This window comes from Electrona antarctica (genome assembly GCF_951216825.1).
Source record: "Electrona antarctica genome assembly, chromosome: 3".
Taxonomy (NCBI): Eukaryota; Metazoa; Chordata; class Actinopteri; order Myctophiformes; family Myctophidae; genus Electrona; species Electrona antarctica.
Window position 1 is genome coordinate 43512014 of NC_136808.1, and position 27077 is coordinate 43539090.

General features: G+C 41.4%; 1 protein-coding gene across 1 annotated transcript; it reads left to right on the top strand.

Annotated features, from left to right (window-relative positions):
- The first annotated feature begins 408 nt into the window (after positions 1-408).
- On the top strand, positions 409-20655 carry apip (APAF1 interacting protein). The gene is made up of 8 exons (XM_079496736.1): positions 409-537; positions 1858-1911; positions 4570-4676; positions 7694-7742; positions 9953-10070; positions 16513-16648; positions 17096-17263; positions 18701-20655. Exons 2-8 carry the CDS (start codon positions 1861-1863, stop codon positions 18798-18800), a joined length of 729 nt encoding a protein of 242 aa, XP_079352862.1. The 5' UTR covers positions 409-537; positions 1858-1860; the 3' UTR covers positions 18801-20655.
- The last annotated feature ends 6422 nt before the right edge of the window (positions 20656-27077 follow it).

Here is a 27077-nt window from a genome sequence, read left to right on the forward strand (position 1 = left end):
AAAACCTACGCTTGATTTATGCCCTTTTATACTTCAGCTATTTGAAAATAGGCGCTCTACAAGCTCACAATGTGTGGCGTTGTGAGCGTCTATAGCTTGGCCATTAAAAAAAGTTTTACAAATTTGATAAAATAATGTTTGTACTTTACTTTGGTGGTGCTGAACGTATATTTTGACACCAATACATTTTGTAATTTTACTCAAGTCAAATTTGAATATACTGTAGGCCTTCAACTTGTGACAGAGTATTTCTACATTGTAGATAGCCTATTACCATTTCTTTATTCAGATTCTACCATCACTGCTACAGTGCTACAGACCAGAATGCAGTACCCAAGACCAACAGTGGGAGGCAACAGTACTCCAACAGGTACTGGCGTATGCCGGAAATACAAACGAAGAAGAAGAGAGAGAAGAATAAACAGTAAAAGAAGAAGAAGGAGCAGCATTTTTTTTTATTAGCATTTAGCAACATGGCTAACACATAGTGGTGTGGAACTGGATATCATATAACTGTTATGAACATTTAATATAAAGGTAAGCAGCGACACAACTACAACACGATGCTGTGAATGAAAGAACACTGACTAGTGACTATTGACTAATACAGGTCTAAGTATCTGCTGTGCTTTGGGTTTTGCCTCAAGTAGACTCACAATACCTTCTTTAGATGCTAAAAAAACGGAAACTTGTCAACTTTTTATAAAGCAGGGGTGTTCAACAGGGAATCCGGGACCCATATGAGGTCCTCAGCGATACTATAGGGGTCCGCCAAATATTTGTTTAATTGGATTTTTTTTTAAATACATGAACCACTTGAATCCTATTATAGCACAGTGGTTTCCAAACTTTTTTGGACGTGCACCTCCTGTTACCTCCCGACCTAGCTGATGCACCCCCCCCCCCCCCCCCCCCCACACACACACACACACACACACACACACACACATGGAAATTAAATATATGAACACATCTCTGCAACATATGTTTATCATGATGTGAGTCTTGGCCGCCTGCAATGCATATATGTTGCATAAGCTAGAGACATATATTTCCTATATATCCATTATATATGAACTTGAATATGGCCTACCGGTATCTATGAAATCTATTTCTATTACATGTGATCTGCAACACAATTGTAAACAATGTAGTGGGGGTCCTTGCTCATCTCTCTCTCGGCTAAGGGGTCCTTGACCTGAAAAACCTTGACCCCTAAATGTATATGTCATGTTCTATAACAGCTATAATGTTGAAAAGTAACACAAGTAACTTGTCCTGTTGTCATAAATTGTTGCTCTCATGAAATGGCATAATAATCAAAATAATAATGCCTACAAAAAGACAATAACATTGAATCATGGTTTAGCTCGCTGGCCAAAAATATCATATCTGCTCACAAGCTTGTATTTTTGGCAAGCGACAGTTGCACAGGGCAGATGACAAATAACTTTTATAAAGAGATTACACATTTATAATACTTGAAGAGCTGGGATTGTCTTAAAAAGATTATATATACACTGTATATATATATATATTTTAAGAGTAAAGAGATCCTACTGTCAGCTGTCCAGCAGTCCGAATATTATTAAATTACATTTCAGAATGGGCATCTGAGCATGTGCTACACCATACCTCTTGACTTACACCATGTGTCCTTTGGGAAACCGGGCCATTGTTGTTACAGTAGTCAATGTTGACATGTTTTTCTAGATCCTGCTGAGACATAAGTCCTATAACCCGTGCTATATTTTTGACGTGATGATAGCAGGTTGACTTTGTGATTTTTCAGGTTTAAATTCAGGTTTGAGTCCATGACTACACCAACGTTTACCTGACAATGTTTTTCTCTTGCAGAAAATGTCCTCTGTATGTGGCACAAGCAATGGGGACCAAGGTGGAACAATGGAGGTACATTTAATGGATTATATATTATACTGTATTGAAGCATGGTCATTGCAATACATTGAAAAAAAAAAAAGGTGCTTTAAGTTTTTTTATATAACTAATTAATAACTACCCACGTGCAGAAAATACATTTTCAGATCTGGATATCAGTTGGACCATTTTAGGAGAGAGAACTTATACAGGATACAGAATAAACTAGTGAAATCGGAAATGACGTAGTCTCACAAGCCACTATTTAATTTGTGTTGTGGTTCTGAAACTTTTTAGCTCGAGAAGATCCATGCTCACGTATATAGAATTTGTTTTATTATTTTTCATGTTTTTCTTTTATTATCTTGCAAAATGTTTGAAATTTCTTTTCAATTTCTAAAAATGTTTTGAAATAATTGAAAAAACGTACAAACGTTAAAAACAGATATTTACTCGTGACCCATCCATGGGCCCACGATCCATTGTTTATAGGAAACAGTGTTCTGGAAGTGCAGAAAATGATCAGGGTTGTCCCGCTTCGTCTCGTCTTTGCAGTCATGTCAATTTGCGTACTATAAATCAAATTATTTAGCAAATTTAAATATTTATTTTAACGGAGCGGTTTCTTACAATGGCTACTACCCTCTATGCCTATGGCCACACGGTGGCACTTGGCAACTTGTTAGATATTTTAACATATTTTACATATATTCATGTGAACAGAAAATGATTATGCAAATTAAAATATCAATTTTAAAGATAATATTCATGTTAACGGAAATTACTTTCTCAGCTGTCATGAGGGTTAGTTCCAGACTCTATAGCAGTGCTTCCCAAACTTTTTATCACGTGACCCAACATCGAGGAGGGAATTCAATGATTAGGTGATATAATGATGATGGAAAACAAACATTAAATTGTCTTTTTTGTTAATGGCATGTAATGTTTGTGTTAGGGACAAGATGATGTAAATTGTCCCTTCATTGTCAATGGCGTTTTTACAACAAACATGGAACTAAACACAAACATTAAACCTGTATATAGATCTATAGCAGATCTACAAGCTCACAACAGCTATTTTTTGGCAAAGACATTTGGTGTTATGTAGCCATAAAAAAAGTCCAGTGGATGATGGACAAATGGACAATTATACCATAAATTAAAATCTTGATTTTAGTGAGCGTTTATAGTGAGCGTTTATGTGATAAACATTAATAAGGATTATCGGCCCATCCCTACATACTGGACCAAATGTTTTTAATGCTTCATTATTTCATGTCTCCAGAGTGATGAGGAGCTGAATGCCTTCCTAGACTGGCTTGATTAACACCTGCTACTGTGCAACCTTTCACTAATAATTACATGCATTTTGTTTTGGAAACATGTCTTGTTATAGATTTAGGAAAATGAATGACAAACTGTGGATTAATTTCAATGCACTAGTAGTCTTTGTGTTGGCACTGTATTTTACTCCCCCACCCCCTTTATACTCATAGAGCTATAATATATCTAGAGAACGGATTGAGGAGCAATAGCCCGCACAAATTTGTATGTTTTCTCCCCCCCCCATAAATTAATGCCGTACTTAAATTGTCATACAAGTTACAACAGTGTCTCACAAATTAGTGAAAATAGCGTTCAGTGAAGATAATATTTCATTGAACCAATGAACAAGAGCTTGTGACTAAATAATAACTAGATTGATTAAATCCATTAGAACACCCTCTGTGTCATTTATGATATTGATCATCTCTGTGTTTGGACACATTTGTACTTGTTTACCCTCAGCTGATGCTTCATATCCAAAATCGCCTGGCTGATTTGTTTATTTCTGTAACACAGTTCTTATGATGCAATTCCCCTATGGGAACTCCAATACAGAAATGACTCTGTGACCCAGGGGGATTATAGCGCCCTCTAGCGGCAATGATGTCAGACTTTGGTGCTCTATTGCAGTGGTTTTCAACCTTTTCCATATCAAGGCCCACTATTTATTCAGCATTTGAGCCACGGACCACCATTTGATGAGATTTAGCCTCTCAGACATAAGACTTAGAATATTTTGTTGTCATTCGATAAGAGTTTGTCCACAATTCCATGCTCTATTGATGTGGCTATAACATAGGAGAGATAACGGGCAAACGATCAAAATAACAATGATTAAACCTCTTGTATATTCATTCAGTCATTCAGACGTTTAACAATAATTTAACTCTTGAGAGCGTAAAATGAAACCAAATGGACCCTTATGGGTCCATTTGGCTTCATTTTAAAGATGTATAAGTTAAAGATTTATAAGGGTCCATTTGGTTACCAACACTCCATCATCAGCTGTAGACCACCTGGAACCCCCTCAAGGACCACTGGTGTCCCCGGACCACTGGTTGAAAACCACTGCTCTATTGTGTTGTCTAATCATTTCCACTCGTGAGCCGAGAACATTCCTAGACAGACTTGATTAAGAACCCCTTATATAAGTTTTATTCCTCAAGTTAAACTTGATTAGTTGATTCAATCCATTTATGTGTCTCTCTCTTGGTGTTTCTCATTTATTTGTCACAAACATGCCTGCTCAAGGGCGACACGTTGTGCCTCTGCTTGTAAAGTGTCTCGAGACGACTAAGTTGTGATTTGGCACTATGATAAAATGTAATTAGGTTGATAGAGTTGTTCTTCCATTTGTTGTGGCAGGACTCAGACGCAGAGCATCCTCGTGTACTCATCCCAGAGCTGTGTCGTCTCTTCTACCAGCTGGGCTGGGTGACGGGGACCGGGGGAGGCATCAGTCTGAGATGCAGGTATGTGTAACACTGTTGCCAGATTTTGTGAGAGAAATAAGCAACGCGGTCCATGAAAACGGGTCCAAAAGAAGCGACTACTATAGGCCACATGATGACTTTAAACATATACATTGGTTATTGAATAGCCAATCTACAATCAACACATTGTGAGCTTGCAGATTTTACAGAAAAGTCCAATGTCGCTTATGAATAATAAGTGAATAGCCTCTGACAGTGTGATGAAACCAGTCCCGGAAACGGTTCCAAATCAGATATGATGGAACCAATTCCGGTTACTCAATGTTGGATCCTATTTTCGAATCCCAACCCTAAATGGAGTGTTGTAATATATGTGCTTTCGTTATCGTTGCCGAACTTGCCTTCGGCCAGAAACCGCCTTTCTCTTATCTCTAATTATTTTTTTCGTAAATTAACGCCTTGCTTGATCATACTAATGCGTCACTCAGAAGTAGCAGATCCACAAGCCTGCAATGTTCATACCCATCATCCATTGCTGTGCCAATAAATTGCCATGCAACTAATAGCGATTCATGATTTAATTGCATTTTTGGCATTGAACATTGGAACATACTGTGTAAATAATATATTATGTACAATTATTTTCTATATTAAACTATATTTTATATAGTTTGGCTTTTAGGCTTTGTAAACAAATGCGCAGCGCAGAATAGATATGAGAAATAATAATTTTATATATGCAAATAAATAACTCCAAATAATGTATACAGATGAATGGAAACAATGCTGACGATTGTGCAAAATAATATGAGGCTATCATATGATTGTGATCAGACAATAATAATGTAATAATTAGTGAATAACAGTGAATCCACTAAAGCCATACAACTGCTGCCACAATGGGCATTTATGGCACGATGCAACGCCATCCAGCACTATTCCAGGTTCTGTAGCCTGGTCTTGTGCTTGGCTGCTGAAGTGGTGGGCTGACTGTTTATTCTTGTGTAGAATGCAAATTAGTGTGAATGGGGAACCAACCTGTCAGCGGTGTTTGTGTGTGTGTGTGTGTGTGTGTGTGTGTGTGTGTGTGCACACACACACACATGCACACACACACACACACACACACACACACACACACACACACACACACACCGTGTGTGCTCTGTGTGAGAATTGGGCATTTTTTACGGGGATCACTGCCAACCAGAGCATGGGAACTGGAGTGTGGAGCGGAGCAGCCAAGATATGACTGGAGAGGAGAGCGTTGGCCTTCTCTTTCACTCCAATTCCACTCCTGTGTTGCTCATACTACATGCTTGAGCATACAGATAGGTAGATGGGAAGATACAGTAGGTAGATAGGGTTAGTTGGGTTGGGTATCGAAATTATGTTCGAAGTAGGAACCAAATCCAAATTGGGTTGAAACTTGCGGATACCCGAAATAAATGAAGGAATTTAATCATTTAAGGGTCCAATAGCTTTCCCTCAGAAACTGATGTAGCGATCTAGTATTACCCTTTAAAGTAAATGGGGAAAGTATCTGGGCTGCTGACTTTAGCAGAGAAAGACAGCTTTACTTTATAAAATACTGGTGTGCCACATTTATATAGTTGCTGTCAGGCAGGAACCTTGTATCTCCATATTTCATGTTTCATCCGAAGTGGTTTGTGCTACTTCGTCAGGTAGCGAAAATAGACAATCTATAATCTCACAATGAGTTGCGGTGTGACATGTTGTGAGCTTGCCTCGCAGATCTCATATTTCTCTCTCTCTGTGTGTGTGTGTGTGTGTGTGTGTGTGTGTGTGTGTGTGTGTGTGTGTGTGTGTGTGTGTGTGTGTGTGTGTGTGTGTGTGTGTGCGTGTGCGTGTGTGCGTGCGTGCGTGAAAAGTACGAGTTTTGGACATACAAGGTTTTCCTCCCGACAGTGAAACGATATGGAACGTCTCTATGCTGTGCTGTCACGATCTGAGGAATGTTGATAAACCATTTGGGAAGTTTGAGTTGTACAGTTTTCTTTTTGAAATGTGTAAATGCCAGCGGTTGTCAGGCTGTGTACACCAGAGCATGGCAGCAGCTGAGAGTTGCACGGTCGGTCAGAAACGGCAATGGAGGCTTGTGTTGTTCATTTAAAAGTGAAAATGCCTAACGGCACTCTGACATGTGATACGATGTTTAGATTGATTTGTTTGTGGGAAAGATTCAGTCGCCTGTTTATTGTGGGTTTTCCCCTGTAAAAAAATCAATACAACAAAATCATATGGATATGGACATGGGAACGGTGTGACTCCAATATGGATCTGTGACTTCACGTGGCCAGCCTGTCACGTCAAGTATGCCTGGCGTACATCATAGATTATCCATTGTATGCAGTTATGGAGGAAATCTAAAGGTCAGAGGTCAAAAGTAAGAGCACGATACTTGTTTGGCATGAGGAGACGCATATGTGAATCGAAGTTTCATTGCCGACGGTCAAACGGTTCATGAGCTATGCGCATTCAAACTTCAAATGCGTTCAAAATGTTTGCTGTAGGGGGTTCCAACAGGTCCATTTACGTGTGCACGCACGCACGCACGCACGCACACAGAGCCTCTTCTAGACCCCTGCCATGCTGTAAAAGCCGGCACAGGTGAAAAATTGTATGTCCAAAACAGTTAGTTTCAGGTAATGGGAGAAAAAAAGTACCTGTATTCCAATATATCCAATTATATAGTCACAAGCTTATACTTTTCATTGGTTCAGTATTTATAACTACAACAGATTTAACTACTTTCTTTCACCTTAAAACAAAAAATACCTGTGTATATACCAGGCTTATAAGCTCACAATGCTCACGTTATAGGGCATGACGTTCCCAAACGATATCCCCAAAATATAAAAAGGACATACAAGGCTCAACAGCGACGACATATGCACTAATCTGGGTGGAAAAAAGGGAATTAGTAGCTTCTCTTCTCTTTTAAAGAGAAATGTTTAGCATAATGGGCACGCCATAACTTTTCTAAAACCTTCCTAAAAAAAATTGTGTCATTTTGTCTTTGCATGACATTCTAGGGACCAGATTTACATCGCACCTTCAGGAGTCCAGAAGGAGAGGATACAGGTGAGCTCTCTGCTATTTCTTTTCTATTCCAGTGGAACCAAATGGACCCTTACAGGTCACCCTCAGCTCTGCTATCCGATGGGAACAGTCTGAGAGAAGTCACCTTACCTTACAGCTGCGAGGAGTAAAAAACGAAAAATGGTTTCAACTTGAGTTGAGACTTCACCTACAAGCTTACTGGCCCACTTGACAATTTGGTTAGAGACTTTCCTGTTCTCCAGAGACAGGTTAGCAAACCATGACACAAGGGAGAAAAGAAAACATAGAGGCCGTTAACATGGTTTTGTCAGTGTGGAAACGGGACAGTTTTCTAAGGCGGTACCAGCGCTGATGTCTCGTTTTACACACTGCCGCACAGTACTGCTTGAAGGTCAGTTTAGCGTTTGTGGCAGTCCCAGGATACTTAACAGCTTTCTACACATTCTACTGGCTGATTTTTATAACCACATACCCTAGCATCCCTATTTTGGGGCAAACATTCTGCAAAAATAGCTGATCTTCAAACTCACAACAAGGCACATTGCCACTTGTTATGAACTCGAAGATCAGATATTTTTAGGCGATGCGATTCGGTGTGAAGGGGTGATAAATATTCGTATAGGTATAAGTTGGATCATGTCTTCTAAAATCTATAATACTTCATGGTCTTTGCCTATGATTTTGATCCTTTATTATTATGGTTATTGCCTTTGATTTCACCATTAATAGATGAGTTTATACTGAACGGAGCACTACGCCCATTTTCAACGTATCTTCATATAATTGGTCCTCACTAAAGCTCATCATAATATGGTATAATTTCTGTCTACTAACTGTGTGTCTCAGAGGGCTGCGGACAGTTCAGAAACCCGCCTACCAGTGACATCATTGGTAGTATCAACATATCAAACTTTTATTTTTATTTTGTATTAATGTGAGAACAATGGCCCGCCACCAATGAAAGAGTAGAGTGACGTATTCGGAAATAGTGAATCTGTGAGGAGCTGTGGTGAGCTTGTAGATCTGCAATTTTCAAAAGGTTAATACACATTTGAGAACTTGAAATGGGAAATTCTGCACAATGAGTACTTTTTGGGTATTTCAAGAACATTTTGATGCCAATTCCTTTGTACTTTTACTGAAGTAAATTTTGAATTCCGGACTTTTACTTGAGTATGTCTACATTGTGGAATTGATACAATCAATGTAGACATACTATCAATGTAGACATACTCTGTTACAAGTAAAAGTCCGGAATTCAAATTGATACTTTAGTTTAGGACAACTTTAGTTTTTTTCAACCATGGCTCATGTTTTAGGTTATTACTAGAGAAAGTAAAAGCCGAGTTATTTTTTATTTTTCATTTGCTGCTTTCTTTCGTCTTAGCGATTTTAGCTTTTTTTGACAGGGGGGGCGGGGGCATTCGAACATGGTCCTAAATATGTATTTTTTTTTACAAAAGAATATGGTGATTTAAGACCCCAAGAAATTATATCTGGCCACAAAAGATCACAGGATCTATTGAATGTGACAAACTGACATATTGAGCCTATGACACACAGTAGCCTATGGCATCCCCCTAGTACCTCTACCTTCACATTCAGTAGATCCTGTGATCGTTTGTGGCCAGATGTAATTTCCTGGGGTCTAGTAGGACTACTAGGACTATAGTAAATATGAATCGCTGTAACATTTTGTAAAAAAGGACGTATTTAGCCCCATGTTCGAATGCCCCCAACCCTCTGTCAAAAATAACTAAAATTGCTAAAATGAAAGAAAGCAGCAAATGATTTTTTTTTTTACCGTACACTCACTTTGTCTAATAACGACCTAAAAGGGTAAAGGGTAAGAGTACTTTTTCCACCACTGGTGAGGAGGACTACTTCTATGAAGAAGGTTGAAAATGGATGACGTGCTCCTTCAACACTGCATTGTTATCCTTGCCTAGTTAAGCGTCAGTAGTATCCCTGTGTTTTTTATTCCTGCAGTCGTTATGCTTGTCTAAAGCAGGCCACACTAGCGGCTCGACGAGAGCACCAACATTTCAGTTCAAATCAAAACAACTGTAGGCGCACACAATTCATCTCAAAATAGATGGCGAATAATGTGCAGTGTTGCTCTTGAAAAGCACTGTTGCATGGAGTATTTTTTGTAACTGTCATTAGATTAAACTTGGCTTTCCCTCGGTGTGTTCCCCCCTCCCCGGCCCTACGCTACGCTGGTGACTCAGCCTGAAGACATGTTTGTGTGTGACTTGGAGGAGAGAGACATCAGCTGTCCCCCTGCCTGGAAGAGACTGACGAAGAGTCAGTGTACCCCCCTCTTCATGAACGCCTACACTATGAGAGGTGCACGGTACACACACACACACACACACACACACACACACACACACACACACACACACACACACACACACACACACACACGCACACACACATGGAACGATTATATTGTATTGCTTGTATATATCGTCGCTGTCGGGTGGAAACCGGCTCAGGTTTCCAAAACTATTACTTTTCAGGATTCAAATTCAAAAGTAGCAGATCTGCAAGCAGCTCAAAACTGTGTATTTTGCGGCGAGAGCTTGCGGATCTGCTACTTTTGATGATTGTATGTGACGCAGTGCCATAGTGGAAGAACCCAATAATTTGGGTCAATCTCATGAGGCCCCAGGCGGCTGCCTAACCTTGCCTAGTGGTAAGACTGCCCCTGAGCACTACAACACTGGCCCTCCCAAATAATAGTAATACAAACACACACCCAGGCACGCATGCACACACAGTCACACACAAACACATTTACAGCACCACCCCTTTCCGGAGACTTCCCACAGGGCTGAAACATACAAAAGGAAGCAAGTTCTACTTGTGTTTGTTGGTAACACAAACAGCACTTTCAATTCTTAATTGGATGAAACATGTCCCAGACCTCAAGACAGTGAGACTTAAGTATTTTGTCACTATCGGGGAGAAACCTCATCTCTTCATATTTTAACCACTTACTGTGTATTATTGTGGGGAAAGCTTTTGCTAAAACTAGCCGATCTGCTATTTTCAGCAAGAGCTTTCCTCATAATACCAATGCTGGAGTTTTAAGTGGTTAACTTTTAATGTTTTGCCATAAAACTAATACCATACAACTACGACACGTTGTGTGCTGGTAGTGCGGGTATTTTTCGTATTATTAACACAATCATTCCCGGGATTCCTTCAAAATAGGAGCTCTGGGGTGCCGGAAAGAAATAGCCGCTTTTACTCTGAAACCCCCCCTCCCCCGGAAACATTCCGGAAAAATATTTTGCTAGCTTACCTTGGTCTCGATTTTATTATATCGCTAGAAGCTCCAAAAAGCGTTCATATTTTGAGGGAGAGACGAGGGAGCAGAAAGGAAGCACTAGTATATCCATCAGATCAAAACCACAGAGAGCGCCCTGGATTAGGAGAGACGAGGCATTCTTTCTGCCGCGCTAACAGCTAAGTCAACGGTACGATAATATGACCCTAGAGCGCGAAGGACGGTGGCCGAGAGTCGGACTGAAAAAAAAAAAAAAGGAAAAAAAATCAGAATATTCTTCTCTCGCCTGGTATCATTGAGGATGCGCTAGGACGTGTACACATGTGACATGTCCAATGCATCCCTCGATTGGAATATCCAGACGTCCTACGGATGGAATGTGTTACGTGAAAGGGGTGTGTGTGACTGTGTGTGTGTGTGTGTTTTTTTTTTAAATACATATTTAACCAATGAAAAGTAATACATTGGGTAAAGTAACAGTTTTGGACAGGTTCCACAGGTTTCCACCCGACAGAGACAATGTGTTATTCATAGGGACTGGATTTGCATACACACATGGTTGTACAAGAATGCATGAACCATGGGGATCTCATTAAATGAATACTATGCCCCAAAAATTACTTTTCCCATACTCACCCTGTGGAGCTGTGAATTCATGGAGAATTTAACTTTTTTTTGTCTCATTCATTCACGGTGAAAATGGAGAATTCCAAAAACAAAGAGAATCCTTGATGAATTAAAGAAAATAGGGCGCCAGGTTTACAACAGCAACAACCAGTGGCGTGCACAGATAGACACTAGGGGGTGCTAGAGCACCCCCTGCCCTTTTGGCAATGTGCCCTTTTGAAAAGAAAAAGAACAAAAATAAAAAACATTTTTTTCTCTTTTTTTTTTTTGATTTTTCAAAAATAGCAGACCTACAAGCTCATAGCGCGCCACTCGGTGGCGCGCTATGAGCTTGTAGATCTGCTATTTTTCAATAGCTAAAGCATAACATAATGCTAACACCAAAAGGGGTTCCCGCCCAAAATGGATTAAGGCAACCGGCCGGTTCCACGCGCTGCACAAGGTGCCCTTTTTTAACTTGAGCACCTGCCCCTCTAAATGTCTGTGCACGCCACTGGCAACAACTATATCAAACATTAGTGTATAAAGTCCAACGCAACTCTTCACAGCATATTCCAACTGTCATGTATCCAGAGTAGACCTATCCTCATTACCTACACATGCGTGAAATTTATCCCAGAAGTGTTGTTGGCTTCAGTGGTGTAATGGTGATTTATTTTTTTCAGTACCACGGCACGTCACGCACACAACACACAATGTGTTGTGAGCTTGTAGATTGGGCTACAGACATAAATCCAATTATTATTAGAAAAAAAATGTGAATTCACAAAACAGCTATGAAGCTATCTATGAAGCTTCATAGACTGAAAAAGGTTAATCTGTTACACAATTTCATACAATATGTAGCGGGGGTCCCTGCTTCATCTCTCTCTCAGCTGAGGGGTCCTTGGCCCGGTCTGCCGAGCTGGAGAGCGTTGTTCTATCCCAGCCAGCTCGGGGCACTAATCGATATAATATGTTACCATTTGTGAATGGGAGGTGGGAGAACTAACTGTTCAGCAGAGGAGAAAAACCTGTTTTCTTTTTCCATTTTTTTTCCATCTAAAATGTTCTGAAGCCATATTAGTAATCCTGTAATTTCAAATTACTTATCGACATGAATCGCTTTATTACCTTATTTATCATGTAATGTACATTCCAAATAAACAAATTTGAACCATGTTATGGTGTTAAATGAATGGATTTTATCGAAAACATTACGGTTTCTTCTTCGTTGGTTTTGGAGAAATCAGAACCATTTGCGCATTTTCTTCTTCGCTTTGTTGGCCTGTAATGTTGAGTGCCGGCCTGAGATTGGCTAATGCCGTATGACGCAGGTGTCTGTGATTGGCTCTGGCTGTTTTTTACTTCCGGGAAACACAGAAGCAATGTATACACGCATTATAAACATTATGACACCAGAACGTGGTTAATAATTGCTTATTTGGAATGTACAATTGTACATGACATAACAAATAAAGTAACGATGGAAGTTGGAGATCCATGTCCCACCTGGCTATTCAATAGAGTACCCGTTCCACCCATCTTGCTGTGTCCCTTTTATGCCCATATATGGAGATTTATGTATCTGTCTCTCTGTCCCTATATTCATATACGGAGTTCTGTGTCAGGCATAGCCAAATATGGAGTGTTGTGATGTCAGAACAGGCCAGCTACATGTGGAGCCTGGGCAATGGCCCTGTCCAGAGCCCGGGCAGAGGCCTTTTGTGGCGGTACTGGACAACCGTGGGTCCGACCGACTCGACACCGGGCACTGCACTCCCTGTGGTTGTGCGGAACGAGTGTGTCAAATTTGAAGTCGATGGGGCGAACGGTTCTCTAGTTATGTGGATTACAACCGTACACACAGAGAGAGACATGGTGCATTCATAGATTTGTTGCCTAATTAACAGATTTACATTGAGAAATGCAATATAATGTTCTATGGTGTGAAATGAATCCAAAGGGGGGCAAGAAGTTTTGTATCAACAATGCAATATCTTTTTAGGATATTGACTGAGATTGCATTATGAAATATGAATTACAAATTATACGGTAGCTGTCCCAATAATGTGAAATCCCATTACTTTTGGGTGGCGAGACGTAAGAGGCAACAGCCCTTGTTTTCTTGTACACCAAATCTCGTAGCCAAACATAGATCTATTTCATTTGTATTGTGATCTTGTAGATGAAGCTGTTTTCACTGAATGACATAATAGGGTTCAAGGGGTTAACCCACCTTGGTAATGGGAGTTGATTTATGGATGATGTCACTACCAACAACAGATGTGTCACAGCCTTGTGATGCATTCAGGCCAGGTCAAGTGCACAGAGCGTGTCAACCTTGCGTAACCTGTATGACAAGAGTTGATTTTGTATTATTTTAAACCCCAGTAACCTACATTTGACAATGGATGTGTCAAGTCTGATTTATACTTGGTTGTGCTTTGTTTCTCGCACTGACAAAATAGCAGATCTACAAAGGCTGAACTTTTATTTTATTATTTTGCTGCCAGCGCCTTTCTGCCATCATGGATTAACTGACTTTACAAGATTAAATGGTATTAGTATGGATGAAACAAACAATATACTGTTCCGAAGCATCTTCCATAACTTCCCACTGAACTTGGGTATTTCATGAAAGCAAAGGATAAAGCCTCAATAATAATATCTCAAATTATAACATACAGCACTTTAGTGAGTAGGCCTACTCAATTTAAAATTTCTTCAACTGGTTTGCTGTATGTAGATCAGCAAGAATTATTACACTGGGGCTCCACCGGGCGCGTCAGCGTCTCCGTCACCGGGCTGGATGATGTCTTGTGTTTTAGGAGACTTGAGTTTCTGTGTGAACTGCAGCAACAGGGGAAAGACAGGTGGATGAGATGAAAGAAGTGTGCTGGTGTTGTGGCAACACATCACACCTGTTAACTCCATTTTAAACTCTGCCACTCAATGTGCATGGATCACTGCTGCTGCTACCTGGGGGGAAAAGACGGCTTGGTACCTGTACAAACGCAGATCAGCCAAATCGGCCTTTCACTGGCAATTCAGATCGGGAGGAATATGTATCCCAAGATTCCATATTTTATGCACTTGAATAATGCGATGGGTATCTGTGGGTATCCGTATTGATCACAACGCTTCAGCAGGAAAGGTCACAACAAAATTGCTACTGCTATTAATGTGCATATTCTGAAGAAACCATGTAGACGGACACTCAGTAACTGGGTCTTAAACCCAATCCGCACCAATGATTTGCCATGCAACTGTTTGCATATCCCCAATGGCAGTTGCATTGGTGCGGTTGACCTTAAAAGTGTTTTGTTGCAAGGAGCTGCAACTAGTTGCATGCATTTGTGCGGTTTATGATCAAAATAAGAATTTGCCACGGACGTGGCCAAGTCTTGCCACAGACACATTTGTCCATGTCCATGTACGGACACATTGATAACCTCTGCACAACCTCTGCAACACCTCTCCTTTTAGCGGTCTTCTTAACCATGCAGTCGGTTTTCACAAAACTTGGCAATAATGGTAGAGGGCTATGCCAAACGATGAGGACACCAAGCCCACGACCATTGACCAAAGGGTGTCCGCTATAGTACTCAATAAAAAAATGCAATTGTTGGCATAGCTCATGAACCGTTTGACCGCCAGCAATAAAACTTCGATACACATGCGTCTCCTCATGCTGAATATTTGTGTTCTGACTTTTGACCTCTGACCTTTAGATCACCCACCATTTTGAAATATATCAAAAACTGTTCAAATCTGTCTCCTCCTGGGATCTTTGATCAAAATGCTAAATGTCAAAATGTACTAAAAAAATTGGAGTAGCCTACATTGTACAAGTGAAAAAATTAAGGTTTTATGAGCCAATGAAAGTACAGCCAATGAGAGTACAGTCGCTGCTTCTTCGCCTGGAAAGGAGCCAGCTTAGGTGGTCTGACATTCCATATGTTGATCCTCCCCCACCCGTACTTCCTCTTCGATGTCTCCCTTTTTACTGATACCTGTCCATTCAAACTCTAGACGTGCCCACCCCATAGTTATTAGTGCAGCCGCGCCTGGCAGCCGGCGAAAACTAGAGCCCTACCTGAGTCCTAACTGAGCCCTAACTGAGCTGGCTCGAGGCCCCGTCTGGCCTTAATAATTAACACATGGTGGCTGGCATCTCCCTTAGAGATAGTGTGAGAAGTTCAGTCACACGAGAGAGACTCGGAATAGAGTCGCTGCTTCTTCGCCTGGAAATGAGCCAGCTTAGGTGGTTCGGGCATCTGGTTAGGATGCCTCTCGGGCGTCTCCCTAGGGAGGTCCTTGAGGCACGTCTCACTGGGAGGAGACCTCGGGGCAGACCAAGGCATAGTTGGAGGAAACACATCGACTCACTGGCCTTGGAACGTCTCGGGATCCCCCAGGAGGAAGTCACTAATGTTGCTCTGGAGAGGGAAGTCTGGAACACTCTGGTGGAGCTGTTGCCCCCGCGACCCGACTACGGATAAGCGGTTGAAGATGGATGGATGGATGGATATATATATATATGAGCATTCATATACTAATAATATATACAATATACAACAGTAAAAGGACTTGTTAGAGAGAGAACGTGAACAAAGCTTCTGAAACCACACAATCTTCACAAGATACAGTAAATTAGCTTTTTTCAGAGAGACAAATCAGGTGAAAATCTACATTTATTATTGACCTTTCTCTGTTCCAGCAACACACTCTTGCGGAATCTAGCACTAGCACCAGTAAACATTGCACGTTTGTGAGATCAGACGGCACCCACTTGGGAGACCATTAGTAGGATTTTACCATTTTGCCTCTAGTGGCTCCAATTATCTTTGGATTATCTTTAATAATTAAATATCTGTGGTACAGGTGCTGGGGCAGTGATCCACACCCACTCCAAGGCTGCGGTCATGGCCACACTGCTGTACCCAGGGAGGGAGTTCAGCATCACTCACCAGGAGATGATCAAGGGGATCCGTAAAGGTACCTCTGGCTCCAACTACAGGTATGTGACTGTCAACCTGCTTACAGTTAATTAATACAAAAAACAAATGCTGTGTTTACATTAGAAGCCTGGCCAGATGTATCCGTTTGGCTGATATGTCAGCATTTGACTTGTTCTGTGTGTTGTGTCCAAATCTTTCCTAATATTTTTTACCTCGGAAAACCCTTGTTACATTGGATCTCATGAGTCGAGAAAATAAAGTTCATGCAACGTGTTATGAGCTTGTAAATAAGGTATTTTCACAACCTTTTGAAATGTTTTAAAAAACATATTTTTAACATAAATCTTCTCTTCTGGGGGTCCCTGGCACGAAACATTTTCAGATGGCGGTCCGTGGCCAAATACATACCAATTTGGGGGCCCCTGGCACTTAAAAGTTCGAGAACTACTGGCTTAGAAGACATTTGTAGAATCAGCCTCTTGATGGGTTAACTCACTTTGTTTTAGGTACGATGACACGCTGGTAGTCCCCATCATTGAGAACACACCGGAGGAGCGCGACCTGAAGGAGCGCATGGCGCAGGCCATGGAGCAGTACCCAGAATCCTATGCGGTTCTGGTGCGTCGACACGGGGTCTATGTGTGGGGCGAGTCGTGGCAGAAAGCCAAGGCCATGTGAGCATTCATCTTTCTTCTCCGTTCCATTGATCCCCTGAATTAGGAGTGTCACCTAAATGGGGTCCAAAGTGGTGGTGGGGGGTTCCCAGTAGGGCCTTCTACTATGTCCGCTCTTTATTTTTACTCCCTACACACCAATTGCTGAAAATAGCAGATGATTCGTTGTGATGCTTGTCACCTAACATTTGCCCTAAAATAGGGCAGATGGTACTTTTTATTTTTTTTAAGATATTTTTGGGGGCTTTTTCTGCCTCTATTGTTAGATAGATGAACAGTAATCTGAAATGGGGAGAGAGATGGGGGGTGACACGGAGCAAAGGTCGTCGGATCGGCACGCGAACCTGCGACATGCTGTCAGGCTGGATTACCAGCCTAGGTGCCCAGACGGCTGCACTAGCCTCCCGGAGTTAAAGCTTTCCAGTTTCCTCGCCTGCAAAAATACACCAAGATTAGGAATGTCTTATGCGTGTGATTTAAAAAATCACACCCGTGTGAACTGAGTGGTGTAAGGTTTTATATAGCATGATCAGCTGTGGTCTGACGTAATGTCTGACGTAATGAAATCACACCCGGATGTGATTTCACAACTGGCTTTTTTTGTGCAGAGAAAATGACCACGGTTGCTACGGTCATCCAGTTCACCCGGGTGTGATTTAATTACGTCAGAAATTATTTTGAACATAGCAACCATGGTCATTTTTTTATGCACACAAAAGCCAGTTGTAGGAGTGGTTTACACCACTCAAAAAAAGGATGGACTGATATGCATGGACTAACCTGTCATATCATCTAGAACAGATGTAAACAAAAACTAAAACAAATTGCGCGATTGAATAAGAGTTCTAGCGGTTGATCCACCCGGACGGTAAATCTGCTAATTTGGTATGGAACGCTCAGCATGTTTTTTTTCTTTTTTTCAATGACGAATGGATGGTCTTCATATACGGTAAGAAAACAGCTTGTGCAAAACTCTCCTTTAAAAGTCACTGTCCATGGGGTGAGTAATCGAAAAAATACATTTAATGTCTTTTTTTCGATTACTCACCCCTTGGAGCCTTGAATTCATGGAGATCTTTTTTTTTGTCACATACCTAAGCCAATAATTGGATTGGTGAAGACTCGAAGAGTCCATTGAGTCTCCTACCGCTTGTATATCTGCTGTGAATCTGATACCTGGCAAAATATTTTCAGATGGGGGTTAGGCACAAATACATATTAATTTGAAAGTCCAGCACCACTGGTTTTAATAATAATAATAATACAAAAAATGGAAGTAAGCCCAAATAAGCAACTTTAGAAACATGCTCCAAAAAACCTCAACCCGCAACTACCAATATTTACAAGCAATTTTACAGAAGCCCAAAGTCGCTCATAATAAGAGGACATGGCAACACTGCTATGGCTACTTGTTTCAACCACTGCTGTGTGTTGCAGGTGTGAGTGCTACGACTACCTGTTTGACATGGCTGTCCAGATGAAGCAGTGTGGGTTGGATCCCTCAGCCGTCCCTCTGGAAGAACAAGGAATTGTGTGAACCTTCACTTCAATCTTCACTGCAGCTCTCAGACATTTAGAGCAAACGATACAAACCGTAATGTGGTTCAGTCAATCAGGAGACCAAATGCAACAAATTACAGCGTAAGAGCAGATTTCATCCCTAAGACTGATTTGATTTTAACCAATTGTTTACAACTATTGTGAATTTGATTCAACTCGGAGAGTGACAAAACTCTCAATTATTTTGCACATTTGATGACCAGCAGTGGTTCCCTATGGAGAACCACTGCCAACCGCTGCTGGTCATCAAATTATTGGCTTAGGAATGCTACAAAAACAAATACAATATCGATGAATTCAAGGCTCCATAGGGTGATTAATCGATAGAAAAAATGTATTTTTTGGGGGTGAACTTGAACTATCCCTTTAAACCCAGTTAACCAACAAATCCTATATATTATACATGTTTCACAAGTGTCCCCCAGGGGTCTATGCTTAATCTGTTATTAGCTTGTAGAAGTCTAATTTCCACTGAATGTTAAGCTTATTTTGACTTGGCCAAACTAGATAATAAGGATAATAAGTAAGGGTTCACATTACTTGCGTGGTTTAGATGCTCTCCTGCTCAAGGTCTATCGTTAAATCAAAGGTGTGTCACTGGACCTGTGGTACAGGTCAACACCATTGTTTTTATTAATAAAAACACATGTAGAGTAAATCCAGTCTATTGAAAGACTTTGATTTATTGTCTCTTTAAAGTTTCTCCCAGACCTTAAAGTAAATCTATCTTGGCTACAAAGTGTGTTTGTTTAGTGGTCAAACATTTACAGATGTTGGTTCAGTTATTAAAATATATATTGTGATAAATCATTTCTATAGAGTGTTTGTTCAGTGACAGGGGTCTCCCTTGCCCTAAATGGCTGTGATGTTGTATACATTTCATGTATGTCGGGTGGAAACCTCATAATATGAGTTTTGGACATTTAGGGCAGTATTATGCGTGTCTTAAGTACCAGGTCTTATTACTTAACTGGAGGCGTGATCAATGCCATTTGGCTATTCTGAGTGGCCAAACAGCATTGACCACGCCTCCAGGTCTTAAGTTAAGTAATAAGACCTGGTACTTAAGACATGCATAATACTGCCCATTGAGTCTTATGACTTTTCAGCATAAAAAGGGAAAAAAACAGATCGACAAGCTCAAAATGCATTGTTTCAAGCATGCAGATGTTCTATTTTTGATACTTTTGTGTGATGCTGTAATATGATCAAGTAGGGCGTTAATTTACAAAAAAAAAACAAAGTAAAAAAATGGAGATAATGTGGTGATATTGTTCCGCAGTAGCATTAGAATGAAGATGAGATAAGAGGTTTCTCCCTGACAGCAACGATATACCATAGAGCACGTCCATGCACCCCCAGGGAGGGGATTCATGCTCGCACAGCATTAAAAGTTGTAGCACTGCTCGTGCACTTACTCACCCAATAATTCATTGCTGTGACTTGGGAGTCAGCTCTTGTCATCTAAATTCATATCCACTTGACAGTTGTGGGCTTGTGGCAGAAAACGTGTGATATTTCCACTTTCCACATGATTCATAAGGACCACATTCTCTCCACTTCCTCCAGTGAGCACATACGTGCAGTATGGGGAACGAACACGATTAACAGGGGTGTAATTAATGACACTGGTCAATTGAGATACTACAGGACAATATCTGACTCCAAGCCACAGCAATTACTTATTGGGTGAGTACACACTGAGCGCTACAACTTCTACCTCAGCCTGTGATGAGTCCCCTCCCTCCTGGGAGGGCATTGACATGTTATCCTTTAAATAAAGCGATACAATAAAGACTTGCAAGACAATGCCTTGCAACACTTGTATATTGTGAGCTTGTAGATCCGCTATTTTCACAATATTTATCTGTGGAACCGAGTCAAACAAAAAGTCTCAACTCCTACAATTCCGAGTGCTTTTCAGGGAAATATGATTTTGTTTGGGGGGTAACGGCCTGAAAAGGTTGAGAACCACTGCTCTATAGTATAGAGCAGTGGCATACTCGAGTATAGAGTCTATACTATAGCAATGATTAGCAGCAGAATATAGAACAAGTATGTTTGTTTTCATCAAAAATATCACACCACCTTTAAGTCATTATTTTGTCATACTTGCAGCCAGTGTCACGTGATCACTCCCCTGTGTAGAGACAATTACTCCCACTATCTCTTTAACCCATTATGACCTGAGGGCAATTATACAAATGTCTTAAATAGATAAAAAACCAACCCCAAAATGATATGTATTTGCCTGTGGACCTCCATCTCAAAATTATTTAGTTCCAGGGACCCCCCAGAAGCAAAGATTTGAGTTCAAAATATTCACATGAAATAATAACGACAACAATGACAATACAAAAAGTGACATACAGTAGCTGCTACTATCCCGGATTGAACGGGTTATAGACTGTTTGTATGGTTCGCTTCCAGCAGTGATGCAGTGAATGAGCCCTCTGTCCACAGCATGATGCAGACATGTTCAGCTTCCATGGAACACAGGAACACAGCAGTTAATGCATCTTTTAACAAGCTCTCTGCTTCGCCTCTCTGCCTTCCACTGGGCTCGCTGAAAACCACAACATCAAGCACTACTAAGTACATTTACAGTACAAGTACTGTACTTGAGTATATTATTGCGACCACATGTTGCATTTACTATGAAATCGTGCAATTCCCGTCAGTTGTTTGGTCACGCCCCATATATGGTCATCACAATGTCATCACGTGATGTCATCAATATTAAGCCCATATATGGAGATCCCTGATGTCATCAATATTGGCCAGCAACTCTACATCTCACCTCAAACCCTTAGATCTCCATATGTGGAGCTGACCTGTTCTGACATTCCATATGTTGATCTGACCTCATCAAACCCTGTACACTCAAGACACGCTCCATATATTGCCAGTACAGAATTCATTCCATATGTTGATCTGACCTCCCATGCCAAAGCGCCAGCACTTGCCCAGCAGTCTGCTGTCACCCAGACGGATATGTTGATCTGACCCCCCCATTCCAAAGTGCCAGTGCTCGCCCAGCAGTCTGCTGTCACCCAGGCGGATGCATGCACGTGCTTCTCGCCCTCAGGCGTCTTACTGGTATTAAAAGTATATCAATTAGATTTTTTTTTTAATTAAGTGGATGTGAAAGTAGTGTGTGTGTGTGCGTGCGTGTTAATAAATAAAACTAAGTTGGAGAGGCTTGTTGTCTGTATCATGGGAGTCTATCCCTGTTTTGCAGTGTGTTAGACACTGCAAAATGCTGAGGTGGAGCGTCACAGCTACCATCAGCGCCTAGTACTTAACCACACCCTGCATGCTATGCTACTCATACGCTGAGTTGGCGCCCGGTGCCCTAGCCTGAAAGTACCCAAGCTTTTCAAGGCATAGAGGGGCGGATTCAAACTAGTGCTGAAACCGACACCAACTCCCTATTGGTTCACCAACCTATGTGCCCGCCTCCCTCCAATTATATTAACAAGAACATAATAAACAAGACTAAATAATACAGTAAACATTGGATCCATTGCATCACAGGTTATTGTCTCCACCAGGCTGAAGACATGGGGAGAGTATGTTTTTATTTAGTTTTGCTCTGCTATGCTGAGGCTCCTGTAATACAGTGATGGGGTCCAGTGACTCTGGGGGGATTTTATGAGGTTCAGGTCCACTTGTTTCCTTAGAGCAGAGCTTTTCGACTGCTGCTCTGTGAAGCCTATTGCATGTGGTCTCTGACCATGTGACCATGCATTCAGTCGTTTTATAACTCAGAACTTTGGAATTTGTGTCATATGAGGACAGAAGCCAAAGACAATCAACCACTGATGAGGAGGAGGTGCTTCAACATGAACTCCTACTGAAGAGGGTCAGCTGATTAAGATTCACACACACTGTCGAGAGGCTCATACTGCACGAACCAGTGAGGTTCTGGATGAGCTTTCGGCCACCATGCCCAGTCAGTCAGAGTTGCGATTCCCAGAGACCTTTTTCTCTCTGTCCCTGTCCACCATATGGTTGCCGTCGAGCAGAAACCTCTTATCTTCATATTCTAACTTTTTGTGTTTCTTCTTAAATTAGCACCCTACTTCATCATCATCAATCATACAGCGTCACACAAAAGCATAAAAAAGCAGATATTGAGCTTGTTTATCTGCTACTTTTGCTGTTTTTGAATTTGTGTTTGTGGTTCTGTGTATTAAATTCGTAAAGACATACAACACAATACTATACAAGAGAGCATTCAATACTAGGAGCAGTAAAGGTATATTTACAGAAAAACAGTTGGGGTCATTTATTTTGGCAAGCTAGTTGTAAATTGCGGGGTCATCTTTTATCGCGGTTTTGAAGGAGGGTAGGGACTAGGAAGTTGCACTTTTTGATGGCTGGTGGTAGAGCAGTCCACATTTTTGTTGTATACTAGTAGGAGTGATCTCATCCAGGGTGACAATGTCGCCATCCACAGGGCACGAGGGGTCACTGAATGGTTTGAGGAGTATGCAAATGATGTGAATCGTATTGTCGCTGTCGCTGACACCTCATATCTCCATATTTCAACTTTGTATTCTATGTAACTTTTTTGTAATGCCCTACTTCATTATAAAAGAGTGCCAAGCTAAAAGTTGTGAAAATAGCAGATCTACAAGCTCACAAGCTGCTCTTGTTTGAGTATGTACTCCTACTGTACTCGTACTGTACGAGTATGTACTTTTACTGACAGTATGATACTGTACTCTTACTGTACTCCTGCTGTACTGTACTCATACTGTACTCGTACTGTACAGTATGAGTTTGTACTTGTACTGTACGAGTATGTACACATAATGTACTCGTACTGTACGCATACTATACTGTATGAGTATGTACTCGTACTGTACTGTACTCTGTACTGTACAAGTATGTACTTGTACTGTACTGTGCGAGTATGCACTCATACTGTACTGTATATTATAGTGTACTGTCTGTACCAAGTATGTATGCCTCCTACTGTACTGTACTGTACTGTACTGTACTGCACTGTACTGTACTGTACTGTACTGTACACTGTACAAGTACTGTATGTACTCATACTGTGCTGTACTCGACACTCGTACTGCACTCTTACAGTGCTCAGTGTGAAGCTCAACAGCAACACTTAGGTCCAGCGGTATTGCAGCTGTTGAGGCCTCGTGCTCATGCAAAGAAACAGTACTGTACTCTGTACTGTAGGCTACTCTTACTGTACTGTCTCAACAGCAACACTTAGGCCCAGCGGTATTTGCAGGTGTTGAGGCCTTGTACTCATATATACATAGGCCTCGTGCTCATACAGATAGACACTCTCATACATACAGACCCACCCACAGACACACAAAGTTAGTCATTGGAGCACTTGCACCGCTGAAAAACATAAACAGATGGAACATAGAGATAGTACAAGGTTTCTGCCTGACAGCGCCAATATCTGGTTAACATTCCTTTGTTCAAAATCATTTTGTGCATGCTGTGCCCGACTTCCTTGTTACATTATAACAGTTCAAAAGAATCAAGCGAGAATGTTTGTTGTGGGGTCCCTCTGGTCATGTGCACTTTCCTTTTGAACCAAAGTTATTCTTTGAGAAATCTTAAGTCTGTACATGACTTTACTTTGTAGATAAGAGGAGAAACCGAAACCTGCTGAGACAAACGCAGTTATTTTATAATCTCATGACACGGCATCGACACATCCACCCATAAAAAAAGAAAGGGGAAAAAGGAATTCATTTTTGTGAAATTAATTTGACTTGCAAATCCCTGTGGAAATCGGCGAGCGTAGCAGTGCTAGCACAGCGAGCAGGATGGATTTCTTTGGTTTTGTGTAAAGTGCCTGTGGTGTGTGGAGGACTGGTGATGCCTTCTGGTTTGACTGAGCACAGCGGAGGCAGACACACTGAGACAGACGGAGGAGCAGTTGGTGGAACAAGTATTCCTTTTTTTTGTTTTTTTACTTAAGCGGCACTATGTAACTTTTTTAATGAATACATTTGAATCTTGTATGGCAGAGTAGCCTATGTTACAATTAAGCAATATTACACGAGAGGGGGTGGTTTAACATCAGGCTCTTCGGAGTCAGTGTAAATATTATGTTGACCTTTTACAGAGCTAGTATAGAGTCAATCTTAACACTGGGGCTCCACTGGGCGCGTCAGCGTTGCGTCTCCGTCACCGTCAGGGAATGTTCCCTTTTTAATCAATGAAGGGTGGCTCCACTGCCCGCGTTGCGTTGTGTGACTTTCCCCGGTTCGTTTTTTGACGCACGCACGCGTGACGCGACGCGCCCGGTAGAGCCCTGGCGTAACTGTGAAGTACAAATCTCAAATAAGTAGGCTAGCAAATATGGCTGGTAAGATCATGGGCATGTACACCCCCCCCCCCCCCATCACTCCCCAGGCCATCTTTGAACAAGCAGTGTTGAGACAAGCTCGGAATATTGTATCCGACCCTTTGCATGTGTTGTACCAAGAGTACGAGCTAATGCCATCCGGTAGGAGATATAGAACTCCACGGTATATGTATAATAGATTTAAACACTCATTTGTTCCCCTGTCAATCAAAATTCTCAATCAGAGATTGACGAATGCACTTTATTGACTAAACTGCACTTTATCAAGGAAATGTGTGCAATATCTCTATTTTGTATGTTTCATGGTGTTTTTCTTATGTGAACGTGTATGTTATTTGTATGCAGCTGTGACTGTCTCCAAGACAAATTTCTCCCAAGGGAGACAAATAAAGACAACCTTGAACCTTGAATGAACCTTTCGGAACTCGCCCTGCGGGCTCGTTCCTGCAGCATCGCAGAAGTGCATTTATGATGTTAAACCACCCCCTCGAGTGTAATATTGCAATTATACAACAGTTACCCTTAAAACTAAGACATCGCTGAAAAAACATATTTTTTTAATGACAGATGTAGTCACTACGACCACAAATGTCCCAAGAAACTAGCTAGCCTAGCCACTGAGTTTGCTGCGCTCTGGGAAAACAGAGCAGCTGAATTATTTGTGTTGATTAGGTGTGGAGTGGTGCTCGTTTGAACCACGGCTAGAAGGCTGTTTCAACCAATCAGATTGCTTCCTCGAAACGACCTGTTGTATAATATAGCCTAATTTATGTATACAATCTGTATGGTAGAGTATGTTATGTTTCAATATAACTTATGCAATTGAGGTGGTTGTATTTTGTCTCCCTCATCTTCTATTGAGACATTTAGGTCACATTCCCACCTAATACTTCGGTAGACTCGATGCGAATGGGCGGAGAAGTTGGGATTCTTGCATATTTAATTTGCTGCGGTTTGCCTTCATAACCTGCTGTATAACCGCAGCAATTGGAAACGCAGCAGGGACCTTATCAATGTGTCAATTCATAAACTATAGCCTACACAGTGAAATCTATGGTGTTAAAATTATACTCATAACGTGCATTTGTCGTGCCGTCGGGGACTGGACCTCTCTCTCTCTCTCTCTCTACCCTCTCTCTCTCTCTCTCTCTCTCTCTCCCTCCGCACGCACTGTTCCTTTGGGCATAGAGGCACAGCGCTGAGGCACTGAGCACAGACAGACAAAGTCCCTACTTCCCACACAGTGACAGCACTCCATGTTTATGGCACGCACAGACAGACAGACAGAATATTGTGTAGGCTACACTGCAGTGTTTTTATGTGTTTCCTTAAGCAATTGATTAATGTACTCGTCCTCATTTCGCACAGGGCTTCGGTCTCCTCATTCGACCATGTCTATTTTGTCAGAAAGCTTGAAAAGATGCTAATGACTTCATGCATCATACACTAGCCCAGGGGTTCTCAACCCGTGGGTCGCGACCCCTCGGGAGTTCGCCAAATTATTGGCGAACTCCCGAGGGGTCGCGACCCCTCGGGAGTTTACATAGTACACATAGTACATGCATAGTTACATTTCCTTAATGATTATATCTGGTTTCAGTATTCATTTATGATATATTTTCTCTATTATTAAGGTTATTTTTGCAGTCAGTTTGTATTGGGGGTGGGGAGGGGGGACAGGGCGGGGGTCGCGAGACATGGCCAAAGCATTTCCGGGGGTCCCCAGCCAAAAATGTTGAGAACCCCTGCACTAGCCTATATGCAAGCAGATGCAGTCCATATGTTTCTCAACACATTAATTCAGGGTTTTCAATTTGTCAACTGTCTGTATTGTGTTATATCAAAGTACAGCCTGCTTGGTGTCAAGACGTCAACTGCTGCACAGTGATGGAAAGT